Source organism: Schistocerca piceifrons, chromosome 4 (genome assembly GCF_021461385.2).
Source record: "Schistocerca piceifrons isolate TAMUIC-IGC-003096 chromosome 4, iqSchPice1.1, whole genome shotgun sequence".
NCBI classification, from domain to species: domain Eukaryota; kingdom Metazoa; phylum Arthropoda; class Insecta; order Orthoptera; family Acrididae; genus Schistocerca; species Schistocerca piceifrons.
The window spans coordinates 720,256,632-720,280,853 of NC_060141.1; the positions used below are offsets into that span (position 1 = coordinate 720,256,632).

A 24,222-nucleotide genomic window follows, 5' to 3' on the forward strand; every position below is an offset into this window, starting at 1 on the left:
CTATATGTGCGCGCGCGCGCGCGAGCGAGTGTACACCTTTCCTTTTTTCCCCCTTAACGTAAGTCTTTCCGCCCCCGGGATTGGAATGACTCCTTACCCTCTTCCTTAAAGCCCACATCCTTTCGTCTTTCACTCTGCTTCCCTCTTTTCTGATGAAGCAACCATGGGCTGCGAAAGCCTGAATTTAACATCAGTGTAAAGGACTTTAAGTGTATTTGCAGACAGTGAAAATTTGTTTCAAACCACTACTCAAACTCTTATTTCCTGCCTATTGTGAGCAGTCGTCTTACCATTTAGCTATCCAAGCATGGCCCATGGGCAGACCCAACCTTCCATATGTTGTCTACAATGAGTCTACAACCTGCACTCTTACATCCATGGTGCGTAAATCTGTACAGGGGAGACATTTGAATTGAAAATTGCTTGCCTATTGTCAGTGTAGGCCCGTATTATTCAGAAGTTCCTGAGGACATGCATGCTTGCCTGGAGGAACATTGCATTGTACTTCAGAACAACACAGGCACTTCAATAGATATCAATGTAAAAATTACATAGTAGTTACACTAGAACTTTTAAGCAGGGATTACAAGATTTTATGAGTTGATACATAGTAGTTACACTAGAACTTTTCAGCGGGGATTACAAGATTTTATGAGTTTATATTTACCTACTGAGACTTATCAGAATACATTCAGGTGTGATTAGACTCATGTGTGTGTGTGTGTGTGTGTGTGTGTGTGTGTGTGTGTGTGTGTGTGTGTGTGTACGCGCGCCTTTTTTCATGTTTCTTGCTTGTTATCTTTATGTTAGACTGGAAATATCATTTGTGATCTAACAAAAATTTCTGTTGCAACACAATAATATACGACGGCTATAAAAGTGACAATACAGGCTTTAAAAAACTTGGGTGCAACTGGAGTTTTGTTCTCCAATAAATAATCTAAACACATTTAGTGTTTTCTTTAGGCTGGCAAGATGTACCTGTCCTTGCAATGGAAACATATGGTGCCCATTGCTTCAACCTATCTATGAAAGCTTCACAAATTGTTGCAATGGAAAAAATAACCAGGTTAGTGTCAAAAATGTTGCAGTAGTTTTGTTTACATATCTTGCCAGCTTTAATAACTGAATGTGGATTTTTGATGTTGCAGTATAGCTACATCCCTGGGAGCAAGAACAGTTACTGAGGGGCTAATGGAACGTGTGCCCCACTTTAAAGTAATGTCTGAAGTTGTAGAGGACAAGGCAGCAGTTCAAAGCTGTCTGAAGTTCGCAGGTATATTTTCACCAGAACATCTGGAATCTTAAAAACAGGAATAGTAGTAAAATAATTTTTTAGTCGCTAAACAAATTTTGAATATATTGGACACATGATCTCTGGGAAATGTTATTTGGTAAACTATCTCAGTATATTTGGTAAAGAGAGCTAAATTAAGATAATTTATGTTCGTAAAAGCATGGGGCGCAGGAGGGGAGGGAGATATATATGAGAAGGAAAGTTCCTACACTATGTCATCAAAAGTATCCAGACGCCCACAAAAATGTACGTTTTTCATATTAGGTGCATTGTGCTGCCACCTACTGCCAGGTACTATCAACGACCTCAGTAGTCATCAGACATCGTGAGAGAGAAGAATGGGGTGCCCCGCAGAACTGATGGACGTCGAACTTGGTCAGGTGATTGGGTGTCACTTGTGTCATATGTCTGTATGCGAGATTTCCACACTCCTGAACACCCCTAGATCCACTGTTTCTGATGTGATAGTGAAGTGGAAACATGAAGGGACACGTACAGCACAAAAGCGAAAAGGCCGACCTCGTCTGTTGACTGGCAGAGTTTCAGGGTCGAGCGGCTGCTCAGAAACCACACATCATGCCAGTAAATGCCAAACGACACCTCGCTTTGTGTAAGGCGCATAAACATTGGATGATTGAGCTGTGGGAAAATGTTGTATGACGAATCACGGTACACAATGTGGCAACCTGATGGCAGGGTGTGGGTATGGCGAATGGCCAGTGTGTGTAGTGCCAACAGTAAAATTCAGAGGCGTGTTATGCTGTGGTCGTGCTGTTCATGGATGGGGCTTGCACCCTTTGTAGTTTTGCATGGCACTATCACAGCACAGGCCTACATTGGTGTTTTAAGCACCTTCTTGCTTCCTACTGTTGAAAAGCAATTCGGGGATGGCTATTACATCTTTCAGCACCTGTTCATAATGCTCGGCTTGTGGCGGAGTGGTTACAAGACAATAACATCCCTGTAATGGACTGGCCTGCACAGAGTCCTGAATGGAATCCTATAGAACACCTTCTGGACATTTTGTATTGCCAACTTCGTACCAGGTCTCACCAACCGGCATCAATACCCAGCACTCCATGAAGAATGAGCTGCCATTCCCCAAGAAACCTTCCACCACTTGATTGAACATATGCCTGCCAGAGTGGAAGCTGTCATCAAGTCTACATCAAGTCTACATCAAATTGAATTCCAGCATTATCAATGGAGAATGCCAGGAGCTTGTAAATCATTTTCAGCCAGGTGTCTGGATACTTCTGATTACGTCGTGTACTCACCATATAGCGGAGATGCTGAGTCACAGATAGGCACAATGAAAAGACTCTCAATTTCCTTCTCATAATATTATTGTTACACTCCATCCTGGATATTCCATTGTTTGCTACTCACCATATAGTGGAGATGCTGAGTTGTAGATGGGCACAAGAAAAAGACTGTCACAAATATAGGTTTTGGCCAGTAAGGCCTTCATCAAAAAGAAACACATGCACATGCACACGCAAATGCAACTCACATGTGCATGACTGCAGTCTCTGGCTATTGAAGCCAAAGTGCGAGCAGCAGTGCACAATGTCAGTTGGGTGTTGGGGATAAGTAGGAGGCTGGTCCGGGGAGGGGGGAATGATATAAGGTAGGTTTGGGGGTGGGGGACGTAAAGTGCTGCTTGTATGGAGATGAGGTGGAGGGCATCAGAGCAACTAGGTGCAGTTGGGAGGTTAGATAGAGGGCCGGGGAGGGGGGGTAAAAGAAAAGGAGGAAGCCTGTCTGTCCACATGAATGGCCACTGATAAACTGTGGCCAAGAAACAGCTCAACCACCTCATTGTTGAGCATGCCACCCAACACAATGTCCTTCATTTCAATGACTGCTTCACAGCCTGTACCATCTGGATCCTTCCCACAAATACCAGCTTTTCTGACTTGTGCAACTGGGAACTCTCCCTGCAATATATCCTACCTTACCATAACCCTTCATTAGTCATTTTCCTTGCCCATCTAGCTCATTCCCTGTTCGCATTCTAGTACCCTCAGTCTTTTTACTTACTTCTCCTCCACTACCCCCACTCCACCCCATACTCCATCTAACCTCAGGTGCCCTACCCTCCTCCACCTCTTACCCACACACTCCCATAAGCAGCACTTTACCACCTCTCAACCCTACCCTTCTAACCCTCCCCCTGCCTGCCCCCTTCTCCTCCTTACTCCCACCGCCTCGTTGCCTCTCCCATTATGGGCAGTTGCTTGCAATCGGGCTTCAACAGCCAGACACTGCACATGCGTGTATTTCCAATGAAGGCTTTGTTGACCGAAAACTCACTTTCTGACAGTCTTTTTGTTGGGCTTATCTGTGATTAGCAACTCTCCTCTTCATAATATTGTTGCATGTCATCCTGGATTTTCCATCGTATAACTTGGTTAGGCTAAGTTTGTGAAGTTATATTTCTAAGAGTTAATCCTTTTGCACAATTGCTTCTCATTTACTTGCAAGATTTGTACCCAAAATGATGGTCTAGCTGGGTAGCAACACTGCATGCTATCATCATCATAATATACATCCTTGAGCAATAGTTTATCGGTACATATTCCCAATATATAAATAAGATCATTTATTACAAAAAGTATGTAGATTACATACTAATACTACGTAATGTCCCCAGCATTGAAATTGGTAATCTAACTAATGACATTTAAAAAAAAAAAAATTAGAAGGTTTACAAAAGACAACAGATGGGATGAACTTCCTAGATTTGACTTCCTTCAATCACAATAATAAGTACACCTTCCAGATATACGAGGTGCAACAATTAAGTAATGAGATTGATTTTCTTTGCAAGATGTGGCAACCCTGCAGGCTTGCATAGGCACAATATCTTTGACATTTGTCTATAAGCTGCTTCTAGTCCAAGCGGCACATCAATGCAACTGCTCAGTCATGAGCTGTGCTGTAATAAGTTAACATGTGTTTGTGTCTCTCATCACAGAAATGGAACCGCATAATGTTGCGCAATGGTATGCCATTTCTTTTTGCATTAAATTGGGTGAAAACGTGATGACAACTTACGGTAAGCTTCATAAGGCTTTTAGAAAGGAGGTTATGTCAAGAGCTCAATGTTTTCATTGGCATAAAATGCTTAGTGAAGGCAGAATGAATGTTGAAGATGAAAACCGCAGTTGACAACCATCGATCTCATGGATGGATGTCAACTTGGCCATGGTGCGTGAACTCTTACAATCTAATCGAACATTATCCGTTAAAATTATTGCAGAAGAACTGAACATCAATCGAGAAACAGTTCATGTCCATGCCAACATTGCTGATAATTGGATTCTGTATCACGATAATGTGCCATCCCATACTGCTCTGCCAGTACAGCAATTTTTAACCTCAAAACAAATTTGAGTACTACCACAGCCACCTTATTCACCAGATATTGCTGTGCGACTTTTTTGTATTCCAAGAGTCAAAACGGCGGTCAAGGGACACCATTTTCACACAATACAAGATGTCCAGAAAGCGGTGATGAGGGTCTTGGAGGCTATTACAGAAGATGAGTTCCAGAAATGTTACCATCAATGACAGAAGTGCTGGAAGAAGTGTGTGCAGTCAGAAGGGAACTACTTTGAAGGAGACAACACTAAACTTGACTAAAACGGTAATCAACATTTTTTTTTTCACATCAGTCTCATTACTTTATTGTCGCACCTCGTATATAAGGAGCAATCAAAAAGTTTGCATTTGAGAGTGTTGCTGCTGTATATATGCAACATGGCACAATGCCTATGTGGGTTTAGAAGCACCAACATGTAGGCAAGGGATCAATGTGGCAAATGCAGAAATGTGAACTATGGTTTTCCTCCACCCCCCCCCCCCCCCCTCTTTAGAGCACAAAAACAATCAAGGTCTTACACGCCCATGTCAGAACCTTAGAACACTAAGAAAAAAAGGAGTTAAAAAAAGACTACATGCTGAGAAAGGTCCATAAAATACGCCATAGAGAAATGGAGGTCCTAACTGAAGGTTAAATGCCCTTTGTCATATTGCTGCTATGGATGAAAAGTAAAATGTGGTTGACAGCACGCGCATATTTCGCTAAAACAGCTGATAACTCAGATGGCAAACATAAATGAGAATGTAAGTGCATTCTGTCAGGAAATGGCAAACCATCAGAAGTTGAGGGCAGTGAGCACTTAGTGGAGGGGGAAGCACCACTTACCAAATGGTGATGGCTAAAAAGACAGTGCACAATACACAACGTAGCTAAATTGATCTACTCACGGTGAGAGGGCCGAGAGGAGGTCGTCCAAGCTGATGGGCGAGGCTTAATTCCCTGGAGCTTACTCCCATGGAGGGAGGACCAGTGGTGATGCCAAAGTGACACCACTTGCTGACAGACGACAACACAGACATCATTGGAAGGAATGAAAGAACCAGCGGACTAAGGTACGAAGACTGCAGCCTTGGCAGCAACATCAGCAGCCTCGTTTCGCGTCAAACTGACACGACCAGGAACCCACAAACATCACAGTGGCTCCATCAAGAGTGAGCAAGTGAAAGCTCTTCTGGACGCGTTGTACTAATGAATGGACAGTGTACACCACACTGAGGCTCCAAAGGGCACAGAGTGTCTAAGCAGATGACACAATTGGGAAGGCTGTGTCGCCAGATTTACTGCGTGGCCTGATGCAGGGTGAAGAGCTCTGCTGCAAATAGTGAGCAGCAGTCCGGAAACCGATACTGAAAAACATCAGTGCCAATGATGAAGGCACACCTGAACCACAGTCAGTCCAAGAGCCATCAGAGTACACAAAGGCACTATCACGAAGTTAGAGTAGTGTCTGTAGGAAGTGAATGGAGATCAAGGTGAACGGTGGCCACTACATGAATCCAAGGTAGTGAAGGATTCTCACCCATTGGGGAAAGTAGCAGGCAGCATGAAGTTAAGCTGCTGGAGCAAGAGCCAAAAGCGAGCTCCAGGAGGTAAGAGAGAAGAGGGATGCATCTCATACTGGCAGTCAAAGGAGTCATCAAAGAAGGAGGCGCAGGATGGGTTGCCAGGCATGTCAGACAAATAGACAAATTGTATGCTTATGTGCTGAGCAGAAAGTCACGGCTATATGACTGTGGTGGAATGTCAGCTTTGGCATACAGACTCTCAACTGGGCTAGTGTGAAAGGCACCAGTGCTAAAGTGGATGCCGTGATGGTGGACGGAATTGAGACGGCATAAGCAAGTCAGATGTGCAAACAAGTAAACGAAAAACCTGTGGTCTTGTTTTGAACAGACGAGGGACTGAGATAACAGGAGGGTGGTCTGATCCACTCCCCAGGAAGTACACTCCTGGAAATGGAAAAAAGAACACATTGACACCGGTGTGTCAGACCCACCATACTTGCTCCGGACACTGCGAGAGGGCTGTACAAGCAATGATCACACGCACGGCACAGCGGACACACCAGGAACCGCGGTGTTGGCCGTCGAATGGCGCTAGCTGCGCAGCATTTGTGCACCGCCGCCGTCAGTGTCAGCCAGTTTGCCGTGGCATACGGAACTCCATCGCAGTCTTTAACACTGGTAGCATGCCGCGACAGCGTGGACGTGAATCGTATGTGCAGCTGACGGACTTTGAGCGAGGGCGTATAGTGGGCATGCGGGAGGCCGGGTGGACGTACCGCCGAATTGCTCAACACGTGGGGCGTGAGGTCTCCACAGTATATCGATGTTGTCGCCAGTGGTCGGCGGAAGGTGCACGTGCCCGTCGACCTGGTACCGAACCGCAGCGACGCACGGATGCACGCCAAGACCGTAGGATCCTACGCAGTGCCGTAGGGGACCGCACCGCCACTTCCCAGCAAATTAGGGACACTGTTGCTCCTGGGGTATCGGCGAGGACAATTCGCAACCGTCTCCATGAAGCTGGGCTACGGTCCCGCACACCGTTAGGCCGTCTTCCGCTCACGCCCCAACATCGTGCAGCCCGCCTCCAGTGGTGTCGCGACAGGCGTGAATGGAGGGACGAATGGAGACGTGTCGTCTTCAGCGATGAGAGTCGCTTCTGCCTTGGTGCCAATGATGGTCGTATGCGTGTTTGGCGCCGTGCAGGTGAGCGCCACAATCAGGACTGCATACGACCGAGGCACACAGGGCCAACAACCGGCATCATGGTGTGGGGAGCGATCTCCTACACTGGCCGTACACCACTGGTGATCGTCGAGGGGACACTGAATAGTGCACGGGACATCCAAACCATCATCGAACCCATCGTTCTACCATTCCTAGACCGGCAAGGGAACTTGCTGTTCCAACAGGACAATGCACGTCCGCATGTATCCCGTGCCACCCAACGTGCTCTAGAAGGTGTAAGTCAACTACCCTGGCCAGCAAGATCTCCAGATCTGTCCCCCATTGAGCATGTTTGGGACTGGATGAAGCGTCGTCTCACGCGGTCTGCACGTCCAGCACGAACGCTGGTCCAACTGAGGCGCCAGGTGGAAATGGCATGGCAAGCCGTTCCACAGGACTACATCCAGCATCTCTACGATCGTCTCCATGGGAGAATAGCAGCCTGCATTGCTGCGAAAGGTGGATATACACTGTACTAGTGCCGACATTGTGCATGCTCTGTTGCCTGTGTCTATGTGCCTGTGGTTCTGTCAGTGTGATCATGTGATGTATCTGACCCCAGGAATGTGTCAATAAAGTTTCCCCTTCCTGGGACAATGAATTCACGGTGTTCTTATTTCAATTTCCAGGAGTGTATTACTGAGGACACGTGGGTCATTGAGAGACCATGTACGCTAGGCAACCAAATATGACATGTTGGAGGACCAAGAAAATTTCCTATCGAGCCTGAGCCCCCAGACATTTAGTAGTCTCAATGAATGGAAGAGCAACAGGCCCAAGATGTGAAGACAGTGGAAGAAACCAATTGTGCTGGTCAGAAATTCATACAAACCGTATTGTTACTGGAAAAGTGAAAGCCATTGTCAATGCTCCATAAGTAAGGATCATTGAGACATCGCTGAAGACACTGCTTAATGAGACAGGTCTGTGGGGAACTGCAGTAGATGGCAAAATCATCAACAAAAATGGATCCGGCAAGAGACAGGCCATTACGGTGTTAGTGGCGATAGCAAAGAGGATGATGCACAGAACCGAGCCCTGACCCACACTGTTTTCCTGGATAAAGGTGTCAGACAGCTGAACCCACACATACCTTGAGAACTCTGTTCTTTAATAATTCGTAAAGGAAATGGGGCATGCGACCTCGGCAGCACCATATGTAGAGAGTACAGAGGATGCCAGTCCTCCAGCAGGGCAGGTGTCGTAGGCTTTCTCCAATAGAAGAAAATGGCCGTAGTCTGGGATTTCCACAGAAAACCATTCATTCATGGGTTGACAAGGTGGTCAACCACAGAACGGTGTGCTTGACATCCACACTGTGCAGTAGTTAGTAAATTGCAAGAATTGAACCCCCATACCAACCAGGCATGAATCATACATTCCAATCGCCTTGCAAATGCAGCTGGCGAGAGAAATGGAGCGGTAACTAGAGGGAAGGTGTTTTTGTCCTTGCTGGGCTTGGGCATGACAGTGGCTTCACACCGGCTTCAGAGAAACATGCCCTCTGCCCAGATGTGGTTGTATGTTTGAAGGAGAAAGTGCTTGCCCACAAGAGAAAAGTTCTGTAACATTTAAATGTGATCATCATCTGGCTCTAGGGTGATGGGGTGGAGGTCAAAATCTCCTCAAAATAGAGGCCGAAGGTGGTGGAGATAGCAGTATGGTCCACTATGACATCTGCTACTGTCAGGCCAGAAATTGGGGAATAGACCTTGGCCCCAGACAGCCATCAGAGGTTAGCCCACACAACTGAAGAGAAAGTGGAACAAGATCATGTCTCCGCGCACAAATGGTATTGCAGCATGCCTCAGTCCACCAAGGGACTGGGACATGGCGGGAATGTTCTGTGGCGGTAAGGATAACATTTGTAAGATATTCTGCCTGGTCATCGCAACTGGGGAATGTTGTTTGTTGAAGGTTGCCAGAGAGGAGTAAAGCCTCCACTTGGTCTTAGAAAGCTGCCATTGGAGTGTGCATGTAGGTGGGTTTGGACTCAGCAGTCGGACGGCATACAGGAAATGGTCACTCAAGTACATGTCAGAGATTACGGACCACTCGAGATGATGGGCAAGCAGGGCAGTGCAGAAGGAGAGATCCAAATTGGAATAGGTGAGAGTGAAGTCTGAAAGCAACGTGGATGCTCCTGTGTTAAGGCAGATGAGGTTAAGGTGATTGAGAAGGTCAGCCAAGAAGGCACCTCTCCGACAAGTTCTGGAGGAGCCCCAAAGGAGACGGTGTGCATTAAAGTCACCAAGCAGCAGAAAGGGATAAGGGAGTAGCCCAGTAATAAGCTGGAAGAAGTCCAATCTGGTGACACCAAATGATGGAAGGATGCAAAACAGCACAAAGGGGAAAGGACAATTGAAGAAGGAAAATGCAGACTGCAACAGCTTGGAGGCGGGCAGTCAGGGAGATGGGTTGACTATCATCATCATCGCAGCTGAGCAGCATGACTCCCCCAAGCCATGGAATGCCGTTCTTGGGGGGAAGGTCAAAGCAGACCAGAAGAAATGCGAGAGGTCAAAGCAGCCATGAAGGGACAAGTTTGTTTCCTGGAGGCAGAGTACAAGCAGACACTGGAATTCTAAGATCAGCCGTAAGTCCTCTTTGTTGGATCAAAGGCTGCAAATGTTCCATTGGAGGAGAGTCATGATGAGGATGAAAAAAAAGGGGTGTCATCTCGGTGGCTGCCGGGTGTCAGCCTTCGAAGACTCACTGCAATAGGGCACAGAGGTATGAGGATTCTGCTCCATGAGGTCCATAGAAGCATCGGCATTCTCCTTCTGTCGGTCTGCACAGTCCAGGGCAGAAAAACGGTAGGTGGTGCGCACTGGCTACACAGAGGTCGGCCGTGTTGGGGGTATCACGTGGTGACACTGTTGAAGAGGGAGAAAGCCTTCCCCTTTGTTTGACTTCTTTGGGACTTTCCGGTTGGCAGAGGAAGACTCAGATGTTTGTTGGCTGGAGGAACTTAGGAAGTCTTCGCAGAGTATTCCTTCTGTCCTTTCCAGCCTGCCGGTTGTGTAGTAGGTAACTTTGCCCCCTGTGGTGGCGATCCTGCCTTAGGTGATTCTTCACACCTCCTGAACACCCGACAGAAGGACCAAGTGACAATTTAGGAAGGTAGCAGCTTAGGTAATCACCCCTCCCTGGGTGTGGCCTTTACAAGGGTGTACATGTGAACCACACTGTCAACCCAGGGCTGGGAATTACACATTACAGTGTCAGCTGTTATGTGTGTGCTAGCCTTCAGGAGTGCACAGGGAGGAAGAAGGAAAAGAGGAACCTGAAACGCCAAAGCAGAGGAAGGATAGGAGAGGGGAACATAAAAAGAAAAGAACAAACAAAACACAGTGGAGAGAGTGGTCTGATATCGGCAAGTGAATATGCAGAACACATTTCTGACAACATCCCAAACATGTTTCCCAAGGGAGGAGAAAAAGAATAGCAAAAGAATAGACATGCAGCACAAAAGGGGAAAGATGCTGCGAAGGCTGGGGCCCTGTGGTAGCCAAGCATGATGATGATAATGATGATGATGATGGGTTTGTGAGGTACTCAACTGCACAGTTATCAGCATCTGCCAAGCACAAACCAGCCAACGAGCGGCAAGCTGAACTATGGTGACATTATTACCAAATGCATCCAAACAGGACCAACATGCTGTTATTCTTTTCTTGGCTGTCACAGGACAAACACTGATGGACACCTATCGAAGAACGAATAATTTGTATGTGGCAGCATGCCTTTCAGAAACAAGTTCTATGCTGCTTCAATTGTATTTCTTGTAAGATAGAAGTTATGCTAGCTAAAATGGGAGACACTTGAGCACCCACCCTGTAGTCCTGATCTGTCCCCATGTGATTATCACTCCTTCAGTCCATTACAAAAAAGGGCCTCAAATGGTTGATAATTCCAATCGGACAAGGATGTGCAGCAGGTAGTTATGGACAACTTCAAACAGCGGGACATGGTGTCTTATCTAATGGGATCTTCAACATGGTGCATTGGTGGGATGATTGCTTCAATGATCACATCTATTTTGCCTCATTGGCATGCTGATTCTGGACTGCACTGTGCAGCTTTCTAATGGAAACTTTTTGATCACCCTGTACAGAAGACCGTCCACCACAGATGTTGCTGCATTCTTCAGTTCAGCTGTGTACTCTGTGCTCCGTCTCTACATTAACATTATCAACATACATACACCCACACTGCATCACTGTCCTACTTGCTTGTAATCTGAGCACCTAATTCTTGGTCTTCCATTCTTATTTTTCCCTCTTGCTTCTTGTTTATTCCCCATATGTCCTTACAGCTTACACTTGTTTTCCTTAGAATTTCTAACATCTTGCACCCTTTCACATTGTAGAATGCTTTTTCTTGGTATACTTATCTTCTGAACGTTTCACAATTTTACTTTTCAAGTGCAACTTCATAACTGCCTCCCTCGTACCAGTGTCAAACATCAGCAGCATCATCTTAAGGATGTGCCATTTATTTTCTATTCTTCTCTATGTTATTATTGTCAGAAACTTGGGCGCATGAGCTGTTAAGCTAATAATGTGATAGCGCCACGATGCGACGCGCCCCCCCATCCAATATCTGTCCTTTCTATGTTTGGGATTGTGTGGATGATATTTTTCTGAAAGTTTGATGATACATCTTTAAGCTTATAGATTCTATAAACAAACTTTATTAGTCATTTGGTCGCAACTTCCACGAGATTTTAGGAATTCCAATGGAGTGTTATCTGTACATTCTGCTTCATTTAATGCCAAGTCTTCCAAAGCACTTTTAAATCCAGACTAATAATGGATCCCCTATCCCTTCTGAATCAACTCCAGTTCCCCCTGTCACATCAGCCAAGACCTCCACCTTGCAGAGGCCGCCTTAATGTACTCTTTCACCTTTCCACTCTCTCTCTTTCTTCTGCATTTAACAGTAGAATTTCTGTTGCACTCTTAATGTTGCCACCTTTACTTTTAATTTTACCAAAGGTTGTTTCACCTTTTCTGTATGCTAAAACCGTATTTTTGGCAACTATTTCTTCATGTTTGTCCTGCAGCCATTTCGTCTCGGCTTCCCTGCACTTCCTATTTGTCATTTCTCAGTGAAATTTTTCTATATTTCTATCTTTTCCTGGGTATTTTTGCACTTCTACCTTTCATTGATCAGTTAAAGTTTTTCTCTTATTACTTCAAGGTTTCTTTGTGAATTATGATTGTCTGTCCAACTTCTGTGATTTCCTTTTCATCTTAACTAGCTATATAGCAACATCTGCAGCCTGAGAGTACTTCAAATGCACCCAGTCATTATTTCTCATCCTATGGCCCAAATACGTGCCTTTCATTGTGAACATTGCACAACTTACTCGTCCCTTGTTCCAGAAAAAGGAATTTTCAGTTCCAAAAGCTAGTAAATATCACTTCTACTTTTATATGTGTGTGTTAGCAGGACTTCATATTTCAAATTCTGGCAGCAAGTTTTATGCTGTGAATTATTATCCAGTATATCCAGAATAAGATTTTCACTCTGCAGCAGAGTGTGTGCTGATATGAAACTTCCTGGCAGATTAAAACTGTGTACCGGACCGAAACTCGAACTCGGGACCTTTGCCTTTCGCGGGCAAGTGCTCTACCACTGAGCTACCCAAGAACGACTCCCGCCCCGTCCTCACAGCTTTACTTCTGCCAGTACCTTGTCTCCTACCTTCCGAACTTTACAGAACCAGGAGAACAAGTTGCCCTCTTTATTGCTTATTAGCTAACAACTTGTGTTTTCTGTGACGTAACATTAAATATAGGATACATAAAACCAGTAAAGACAAGAGACAAGCAAGCAATACACGTTTCTTCAGTCCTTAAGTCCTAGCATTTTTTTCTCTCTAATCTTGCTACAGCTTTACATGGCATGCTTTTCTTTCTGGGAAAGAATCTATTACCTCATCAAAGTTCAAACATTTTGCTGCATGAAGAGAAAAAACTGTCGTTGTCTAATACTGAAAAAGCTATTAATACAAATAGCGATTGGCATTCGCTTGTTCGGCTTTACTCCACTCACCTCATATAGCCCTGTCACGTTTTGTCTGCAAGACAGTTTATTTATAGATGCAACGGGGATTCCCCTGGCAGGAACATCACATACACTATGCACCCATTCAAAAATCAACTTATGATTCATTTGGAAATCAACTTAGAATGCACTCAAAAACCAACAGGTACACGTTTCAAAATCTCAGCATCTCCGCTATATGGCGAGTGGCAACTTTCCTTCTCTCATATGAATAATCGATAGACCAATGTGCGCTGGATGCTAGGCACTTTGTGAAACAATGTATTTTTTCCCCTCACTTACTAATGCTGATACTAGTGCACATGGTAATGGTTGGGTAACTGTGGCTCTAGTTTGTGATGGTAAAGTGGAGACTGTATCAGGGCTGGAGACTTAATAGCCGTGAAGTTATATTTCAGATATGTGAGGTGCATAACAGAGATCATGTTTCATCTTACTATATGTCTACAATGCCGTTGGTTCTTAGGACAAGGAATCGTCATAAAGTAAATGAATCAGAGTGTGTCCGTATGGGTTAAAGGTGCACTGAATTGTGCCAAGGTTAAAGTTGTAGGTGAGTAACAAATTACTATAGAAACTGAAATAAAGTCCCTGTCCTTTCCTTGAGAAAATAAAAATAATAATAATAATAAATATTACACGAGAGCAAAAAAGAAACCTATTGGGTCATGGTAAATGACCTATCCCAAGTCACTCAGATACTGATTCACCAACAGACACTGACATCTCTGAGGGAGAAACCAAACCACGGCAGTGGGGAGAGCTGTGCTCCCATCTTCTTCGATATGCTAGTGTACATTGTTTGAAATTAAAATTATAGAAATTACAATCAAATTGTAACTCATTAAATTAACTGAATACATCGAAAATTAGTTCCTTTTAACAGTTTCTTCTGCTGCAAGGTTTAGTCCAAATTATTTTTTTAAATCGTGAAATTAACAAATATTGTTACACAAAAAACACTTTCGAAGGAACTGTTAATTACTTCGGAATTAATTCAGGGCTGGTTTTGCTATCATGTTTCGAATAGAGCCAAATAGATACTTTAAGAACAGTAGCATTTCATCTTCCAAATATTTACAATTATTGCAGAATTTATATTTGTATATATGTCAACAGTAGAATTTAAGTTACAAAATAATTATTGATTTTGCTCTATAATAAAAGATACTAACTAAGAATAGTTTAAATAAACTAGAAAATCCATTACATACATAAAACTAAGCACAATATTCTTTAAAACAGAGGGCCAACTTTCTCTTATGAAATATGAAACTCAGATTATATTTATATTTGTTAATGGTAATTAGTTAACTTTTTTAAAGTAGGCAGATGGTAAAACAAGAGGGGAATTAAAATTATCCCAGCTTGCTTTGTCACATGACTAGCAGCAGCTGGTTGAAAATGTGAAGTGCCTGTAAATACCAGCCCTCTGAAGATAAGCCTTCAGTGGCTCACATGTTAGTTAATGGAATAATAATTTTTATTGTTAACAGAAATATAATATGACTGGTTCCAGCATTAAAGTGTCCAATTACTGAGAAGTCTTGAGTGCTGATTGTTGGATTTATTGTTTGTGCCAGAACTGGAGAATGTGGTGGTGGAACCCGCATGTGGAGCCACACTGGCAGCCCTCTACTCCGGTATTCTGTCAAGACTGGACTCTGAGCACCGCATTCCACCAGGTCCTGCTGTTCTCATTGTATGCGGTGGTACTGGAGTTACTCTGGATCAGCTGCAGACTTGGGCTACACAACTGCAGTAACTAGTGTAGTCCACATGCACAAATTATATCACATGGTTTTCCTTTTTCTACAGACATAATACCGTGGTTAATGCTGAAAAATTCAGGGACTGTATAAACTATTTACAACAGAAATATTTATTGTGAAAATATAGTGAGATATCTGTCCAAATATGATTGCAATGAATACAATAACTTATGTTTTACAAAGTAGAGCTTTAATTTTGGACCACACTGTGAGAATAACCCATTTCCTTCATGCCTTTCCGTAATCATGGGTAACTGTAAAATCTAGAAGAAAAGCTGAACTGTGTTATTTAAGCTACAGAATTTGAGATGAAATAATGAGAATGGAATGGTGACACTTGATAAAGATTGCCATACAACACTAATACAATGGATGTTTCATCCATAGCGATGTCTTTATTACTGGGTTGAGATGTAGCGCCAATACAATGTGACTACCCCACCTTGGACGAGAGAGAGAGAGAGAGAGAGAGAGAGAGAGAGAGAGAGAGAGAGAGAGAGAGAGAGAGTGTGAGGAGGGTAGAAAGAGGGGAGGGGGTGTAGCACTCCAGCTAGCAACTTTATGAACTACTTAAAGAAGAGTTGTTCGCAGAACGGAAATCTTTCAACACCCCCAGAGGAATTATTGTTCTGAATCATCACTGTGCCATTCCAGCACATTCCATCCATTTTAGTAATCAACCAAGTAATTACTCAGCACTGTGGATTTGCTGAATGTATCTTGTTTTCACCTTAGGTGCTAAAAATTATATCTATGACAGGCATTCTTGTTGCAGACACTTATCTCCGACACAGATGTTCACTCCACAGTATCGTGTCAAATGGTTGAAATTCTGCCGGCAACTCACATTGAAGATAGGTTTATCCACTGAAATATCTGAAGAACAAAATCACATTGCTGGATGCACACCTGAAAGATGATGGGCACATAAAAAAGACTGAAAATTTAATCTATCAGTACCTAAACTATGAATTCTTAACTTTACACCTTTCATTACTCACCTCCAATATAAATAAACTGAAGTATAGCTACAGTACCTCATAGGAAGTATAAAAATTTCCGTGGCTAGTATGTTAATTTCATTTACATCTGCATTCATTTTTTTCAGATAAAGTAAGCAGTTACTGTTGATGGGTCTTATGTTTGACTTGCTTGAATAGCAGAACAAAAATCTGTTGAAATTTCTTATTGGCATGCTAAATTTGTGCTCATTTAGAATGTATTGAGGTGAAGTACATTTCCAATTCTTCAGCATCCTCTCCTCTCCCCCCCCCCCCCCCCCCCCCACCCCGCCCCCTCCCTTTTGCTAGGGGCATGATGCAAGATCTATAACAATCCTTGAAGTGTGAAGTGCTGTGGCCATGTTGATCCATAGAAGTGGCAAAAGCACTGAAGGTTTTAGATTTATAAGTACCCTTTGGTCTAGATATCTTGTGCTAAAATTTGTCAGTATGGGCAGGATAAAAACTGGGATAGTTGCCATAATTAATCTTATGAACTTCAGATTTTTGTGAGCTTGGCTGGTTGTTTTACCGTTATTTTGCACAGAATTACTAGAGCACAAATTTATTTTAATGCCTATCCCTCAGAAGATTTGCAACCTGATTTAAAATTGTGCTTAGGAAAAGAATGCATATAAATATTTTAAGTTGGTCAGTTGTGAACTTGCAATTTTACTGTGTGCACATTTAAAAGTATTCCCAAAATTCATGGTGACAAAATAGCAGTGAAACATTGTTCACTATGCTAACAACAACAACACACACACACACACACACACACACACACACACACACACACACACACACACACACACACACACACACGCACGCACGCACGCACGCACACGCCGAGTGAGGACTCTAACCTGCGGGAGGAGGAACCATGCAGTCTGTGACATGGCACCTCAAACTGCGTGGCCACTCCGTGCAGCCCTCATCCCCTATTTGTGGTTTTAAGTGCATGTAATTTTTACATATGCAAGCTATTCATGTAGCACTAAGTGCCACTAATGTCAAATATTCTCATGTAGTATGTGAGCACATGACATGCTGCTGATAGTACTTAAAGTAATAAAATAAATGTAGGACTATAATGACCCAAAATCAGAGAGAGCAATGACTTTTTTTGTTTTAAGTATTTGTGGCTGGTTGCAGCCTCCCTCAACAGTCTTTAATTGAATGACAGCTACAATGTCCAACAAGATCCAGCATGGCTTATCTGAGGAGTAAATGTATTGGAAACAGAATCACCATGTATGAGAAAAACCTAACTGATCTGAGGTTTATAATTTTGTGTTGGAGTAAAATGAGCCAGTCATGGTGTACATATTAGGAAGCTAAAATGTGTTAGCAACAGATTGCATAACCTGCTTTCCTTTAGTGTGTGTGAAATGATTTAAACATATCATTTCAAGATCAGGGTGGTTTTTTTTTTAAATGCAACATGCCTTAGGCCTTAGATTAAGATGAAGTCAGTGAGTTCCTAAATTGTATATTAACCACGATTAATACACCAAGCCAATGAAAGATATACAAGTAAGAAAGCAGACAAATTTACTTATACTCTCAGCATAGCTGATATGACAGAAGCTTTAATTGAGCAACGGTTTTTCTTTATCATTTTCCATTTATCCATGAGGACTAAACACATGCCGTTCTCATTTATGGACTCCAGTATTGCAACAAAATTTACCAGTGTGTACATAACTGGTCAGAAGTCAGTAAGATACAAACCATTAAGACATTGAAAAGAATGACAAAACGTGAAGTGTTCCACAAACTTTTTAAAACATAATAGGCCATTGTAATTATTTTTCCTAAGGGTGTAACATCCAGCAAGAGAAAATACAAAAAGGTATAAAAAGCCAGTCACATTGTTCGCTTAGATGAATTCTATTGTCAGAACCAGTGAAGCCATGTAGAGTCCCACCACTCACCAGCTCATCTCAATACAGAGAAAGCTGAGCTGCTCACAGCCACACAACAAGCACAAAAATGAGTTAACATGTCTGTGTGTGCTGTATCTGTCAAAGACAGACTGTCTCAGGAGAAGAAAGTCATGAAGATCACTAGCTGAGCAAGGGCCGGCTACAGAGCTGTTGTGCTGCTGGTGCCGGGCTTCTCCAGACCCTGAGATGACCAACAGAAGCTGTGGTCCTTCCGACGCTTGTGTCAGCTGCCTGCCACCACGTGGATCTGCAACAAATTACATCAGTAGCTAAAATAAAAGCAAATGGAGTGTAACATTAAGTAAACTGTTTAATGTTCATTATGCCTTTATCTGGATCTAATTTGAAACAGTAAATTATCTTCTTGTTAGGTGGTTTGTTTTCATGTGTGCAGAGGAGTTGAAAATTCCAGTGAGACAATATTTCACCGACTTAGTACCTTCAGAGGATGACGTGGGCAATGATCTTAAATATGCTCTATTTATCTAATATTAAAGTTGCAGCTTGAACTACATTTTTTTATCTTATGGGACTTAACTATTAAGGTCATCAGTCGCTAAGCTTACACACTACTTAACCTAAATTATCCTAAGGACAAACACACACACACACACACACACACACACACACACACACACACACACGCGCGCTCGAGGGAGGACTCTAACCTCCGCCGGGACCAGCCGCACAGTCCATGACTGCAGCGCCTTAGACCGCTTTGCTAATCCCGCGCGGCTTGAACTACAGTGCTGATCTTTTTCCATCTGATTTATTTATTTATTTTACCTTCAAAACAAACAACACACTGCCGCAACCAATGTTCTTTGCACTTCTTCCCCATTACTCTGAGAATATAGCTTAGGTACAACACATTGATAAAGAATGAGGTGCACACACTGTTTTCAAAATTCTGCATCATTAGTATTATGAAATAGATATTTTACCTTTGTTTTAATTAGTAGAATATGTTGTGTGCCATTTTTCTTAAGAAAAATCTAAATTTTCCACTTAGCTTCTCAATGTAACTTTTTCTACAGGTATTGTTGGTTTAGACTGCTACTGCACACTGATTTGTCATGTGATTACCCATTCTCTTTGAAAACTAGGCATGACTCTTTGGTGAAGCTCTGCCCGATTGGCACTACCCATGGTGTTCCCACCATGGCTTTCTTTGTTACATTTGGTTCCGGTCTTTATTACAAATGTTTCAACTAATGAAGTGCAGGTCAGTGTGCATAGATTCTTGTATACACAAACATTTTCTTCAAAAATCAATAGAATTTTTTTGACTGAACTTCACAGATTCTAAACTTTAGTCATCCTAATACTCTGTACATGATCACACATGTAAGACCTGTACTTGCAGTACCTAAATTTGTCAAAATACTTTGTTCAAAAATGGTATATACTTTGCCTAGTCACTTTGTGACCACTGCCTATGTTCAATGGTAATGTGTGATAACCACTCTCAGGTGGCAGCTAGCAGTGGAGGGTGTACGAGGCATGACAAGGGACGCAGAGAACAGCGCAGTCGTCATAATGCGGAAATGGATTGATTTATCTGATCTCCAAAATGGCAAGATATTGGTTTTTGGGCCACAGTTGGAAGGATTTCCAAAACACCTCGCATTTTGTAAACACCTCGCATTTTGTAAACACCTCGCATTTTGTAAACACCTCGCATTTTGTAAACACCTCGCATTTTGTAAACACCTCGCATTTTGTAAACACCTCGCATTTTGTAAACACCTCGCATTTTGTAAACACCTCGCATTTTGTAAACACCTCGCATTTTGTAAACACCTCGCATTTTGTAAACACCTCGCATTTTGTAAACACCTCGCATTTTGTAAACACCTCGCATTTTGTAAACACCTCGCATTTTGTAAACACCTCGCATTTTGTAAACACCTCGCATTTTGTAAACACCTCGCATTTTGTAAACACCTCGCATTTTGTAAACACCTCGCATTTTGTAAACACCTCGCATTTTGTAAACACCTCGCATTTTGTAAACACCTCGCATTTTGTAAACACCTCGCATTTTGTAAACACCTCGCATTTTGTAAACACCTCGCATTTTGTAAACACCTCGCATTTTGTAAACACCTCGCATTTTGTAAACACCTCGCATTTTGTAAACACCTCGCATTTTGTAAACACCTCGCATTTTGTAAACACCTCGCATTTTGTAAACACCTCGCATTTTGTAAACACCTCGCATGCCACTGGGGTTAAAGTATAGGGTCCATGGCAAAATGGACTATCCAAAACTGGCACCAGGTAGCAGTGTTGCACCACATCCCTTATATGACAGGGGTGAACAACAGCTGTGCAAAGGCAAGTAGGTGTGCAACTGTTCAGCAACTGACCACCCAGATGACCCAAGGTTCTACTAACAATGTGTCATCAAAGACTGTTCAGCAAATGTTGCTATGTATGAACCTCCACAGCAGGAGCTTGGTTCATCCACCCCTCCGTCTATGGTAACGGCTGTTCATTGACAGCAAAAGCTGGAATCTACATGTCAGTACCGGTTGGGCATCAACTGAGTGGTGACACATGACCTTTTCTGATGAATTATATTTTATGCCCCATCGAACAGATTGTTTTGGCGTGTATGGCATGGTTCCACATCCATGCTGGTATCTTCCAGAACCTCATTGGCTCTCCTACTGCATGTCTTGCAGTGGTCTGTTTTGTATAAGGTGGTTATTCAGGCTTTTGACAGGTGGTTACAATGTGAATGTACAGTGTATAACTTGACTGTACACCCAACAATTCACTACCAGACACACTAATAAAACGCTCATAAATCATATGCCACACATTGCCTTCATGCACAATTGAAGATGCATCAGAGTAAATGTGCATGCTCAAAAATTTGTAGAAAGAATGCATGTGCATCCATGTCCACATGTTGCCTTATTATGCAACCAGCCAGCTATGTATCCCCTTCCTTGCTCGAGAGTTTGTGCTGTGTTTATTGTGGTGAAAAGGCAATGGAAAAATGAAACACAGAAGTGACAGTGGGTAAAGTAGCTAACTAACAGATGTACAAGAAATACAAAGTGACTGACGTTTTGTTCACAAATTTCAGGAGTTCACAGGGAGATTTTAGATTTTCTGTTTGGGAAACTGCTGCAGTAAGGCTGGCAATAACATTTCGTTATCTGGTAACCAGCAACATATATGCCAGTTTGAAATATTTATTTTGCATTCAAAACAAAGCAATTCAGTGATTATTCTTGAAACCCAGAAATATCTAACGGAGGTTCTTAGTCGTTATATAAACGTTAATCAACTTTCTGTTGTATTTTATAAAAAAGTTGTTTACAGAACTTTCTTTCATTGGATATAAATTAACGTCCTACACAGAGTACGCGAAAGAACTTGCCCCCCTTCTAACAGCCGTGTACCAAAAGTCTCTAGAGGAATGGAAGGTTCCAAATGATTGGAAAAGAGCACAGGTAGTTCCAGTTTTCAAGAAGGGTCATCGAGCAGATGCAGAAAACTATAGGCCTGTATCTCTGACATCAATCTGTTGTAGAATATTAGAATGTGTTTTTTGCTCGCGTATCATGATATTTCTGGAAACCCAGAATCTACTCTGCAGGAATCAACATGGATTCCGGAAACAGCAATCGGGTGAGACCCAACTCGCTCTATTTGTTCATGAGACCCAGAAAATATTAGATACAGGCTCCCAGGTAGATGCAATTTTCCTTGAATTCCAGAAGGCGTTTGATACAGTTCCGCATTGTCACCTAATAAAGGAATATCAGACCAGCTGTGTGGCTGGATTGAAGAGTTTTTAGCAAACACAACACTTTGTCTGTAGATGTCTCTCCATTGAGAACACTATAGTTAAACCAGAGAGCGGAATCAGTACTGGGAAACCGTTCTTTAAAAAGGAGCTACCACTTCTAAAGCCGTCCAGAAACCATATCCTTTGCCCTTCATTTTCCTCCATGGCTGGAGAGGCTCTACTACCTTGAACTTACCTCACTGAGGATGGCCCAGTTCTCACTGTCACTGTGTACGCTGAGGCGCAAGGTGCGGATTGGACCCAGCTGCGTGTTGACGGCACCCTCTGCCACACCCATACTATCGAACTGGCCTGCAAATGGTGTCAGTTTCTCATTCGTGGCATTCATTAATTGTATAACAGAAAATTAGCAAGCAACAAGTAATTTTCAATTCTTTTGTTAAAACCCTTAGGTTTTGAACAAAATTATAAGAGTGAGAACAATAAACAGCTTTTAACAGCCTATCCAGACAGATCTTGGAACATATTTTCTAACGTAAAGCCACTGTCCGCCTCCAAGCACTCACAGGTATTGTAGTCTGGATCTCTGGCCAAGCAAGAGCAGAGGAATGAGGCACCTGTACTACACACAGTTTTTAATAAGATGCCAAAACAGCCTTCATATACAAGCATTAGAAAAGTTGCTGCTAACGTCATGAGCGTAAGTAGAAAGTCATGTAAGGACAGTGAAACCAAGAGCAGGCAACAAAGTGTTTTGGATGTCTGTGCCTCATCACAGTATGTGGAGGCTGGAGAGTGTCAATTGCTCTGTAAAGCAGCATAGGCAGCAATCTGTGGCAGATCTGATGACAGCATACAATGCTGTCAAATGCACAAGTGTTTTGAAGCACATCATTCAGTGTACAATTTTGAACATGGGGAATCAGAGCAGATGACACCTTACATGGTCCCATGTTTGTGCAACAAAAATTACAACAGCAGTGGGCACAGGGTCATCGAGATTCGACTTCGAGTCAATGGAAACTTGTAGCTTGGATGAATGAATCAAGTTTCTTGTTACACTATGTAAGTGGGCTTAACTATATGCCCCGTCACCCAAGTGAATGGCTGCTCAAAACGTGCTTCGCACCGTGCAGACCACTGTCCATGCATGGTACTGAACACATCTGGGATGCTGTTAGGTGTGATCACTGCACCCAGAAACCACTAGCACGTAATTTGTAGGAATTGTGAGAGCTGTGCTTAGACATCTGGTGCCACACACCTCGAGAAACCCATCAAAAACCTGTCAAATCCACGTCATGCAGAACCACTGCTCTCTTGCATTCCACAGGTGGACGATCACGCTATTAAAGCAGGTGGTCATGATATTTTTAGCTCACATGTGTAAGATGAACCATATGTAGCATTACTTGCAAAATAATATTCTAATTTACTTATAAGTGCGTCACTATCCATGCCGTTACGTGCCTTTGATGAGTCTGACAAAAAAAGGAATATTAAACACAAAGAAAAACAACTAATACTGTCCTTAATGAAGTTTAATTCAAATCAGTGCAATTTTGTTCTTATTATGTGTTATTTTGAATGCACTCGTCATAAGCATTTGGAGTTTTAAATAAATGCCTCACATTCCATTAGATTTTTCTGCAAAAGCAATAATTAGTAATTAAAATCATCAGCATACCAACAATAATATATCCATCAGATGTGGAATTGTAATCGCTTTTGCTGAGGGTATTTTGACTAGATTCTGGTAGAACTTCTACAGACGTGTTGTAAAAACGGTCTGAGGGATGTTCTGCATTCCCACTTCTGAACAGGTATCTGAAACACAGGTAAGGTGCACTTTAGGGAAACTTAATCATGGACTTTCATATATGTTCAATACATTCTATACGTTTATAGATACAAATTCGTTCATACATATTTATTTCAACAAACAATCATTACATCAAATTCCCTGGAGAGATAAGAAGAAAAGGAAAGATATAAACACTAGCCAGTATAATTTAACTATTTGTCTGTGCCTGTGGTGCTGATCACAATATTCGAATAAATACTCATTTCACAAGCCATTTGTGTACTTTTACTGGTGATTCTATGACAAGTGGCCAGCAGTAATCAGCTTATATCACCTTCACCACCATCTTTCTTCCATCTCTGAAATTTCTTGTCATGTATTTGTCACATAACTGCAAATACATCAGTGTATGTGAAGCCTAATGTATCCTCCTTA

The 24,222-nt window shown here is 42.6% G+C and overlaps 2 protein-coding genes across 4 annotated transcripts in view; one reads left to right on the forward strand and one right to left on the reverse strand.

Moving 5' to 3' along the window:
* LOC124795123 (L-serine dehydratase/L-threonine deaminase-like) overlaps positions 1-15,446 on the forward strand; it is a 91,545-nt gene extending 76,099 nt beyond the window's left edge. For both annotated transcript variants that reach the window (XM_047258985.1, XM_047258986.1), the window contains exons 6-8: positions 967-1,069; positions 1,152-1,276; positions 15,076-15,446. In XM_047258985.1, coding sequence (XP_047114941.1) covers positions 967-1,069; positions 1,152-1,276; positions 15,076-15,257 — 410 coding nt within the window. In that variant the 3' untranslated portion in view covers positions 15,258-15,446. The remainder of the gene's footprint in view (positions 1-966; positions 1,070-1,151; positions 1,277-15,075) is intronic.
* Positions 15,447-17,753: 2,307 nt separating this feature from the next.
* LOC124794675 (alpha-1,3-mannosyl-glycoprotein 4-beta-N-acetylglucosaminyltransferase A) overlaps positions 17,754-24,222 on the reverse strand; it is an 834,427-nt gene continuing 827,958 nt past the window's right edge. For both annotated transcript variants that reach the window (XM_047258208.1, XM_047258209.1), the window contains 3 exons: positions 23,671-23,810; positions 22,219-22,334; positions 17,754-18,461 (listed from right to left, as the gene is read on the reverse strand). In XM_047258208.1, the coding sequence (XP_047114164.1) occupies positions 18,438-18,461; positions 22,219-22,334; positions 23,671-23,810 (280 nt within the window). In that variant the 3' untranslated portion in view covers positions 17,754-18,437. The remainder of the gene's footprint in view (positions 18,462-22,218; positions 22,335-23,670; positions 23,811-24,222) is intronic.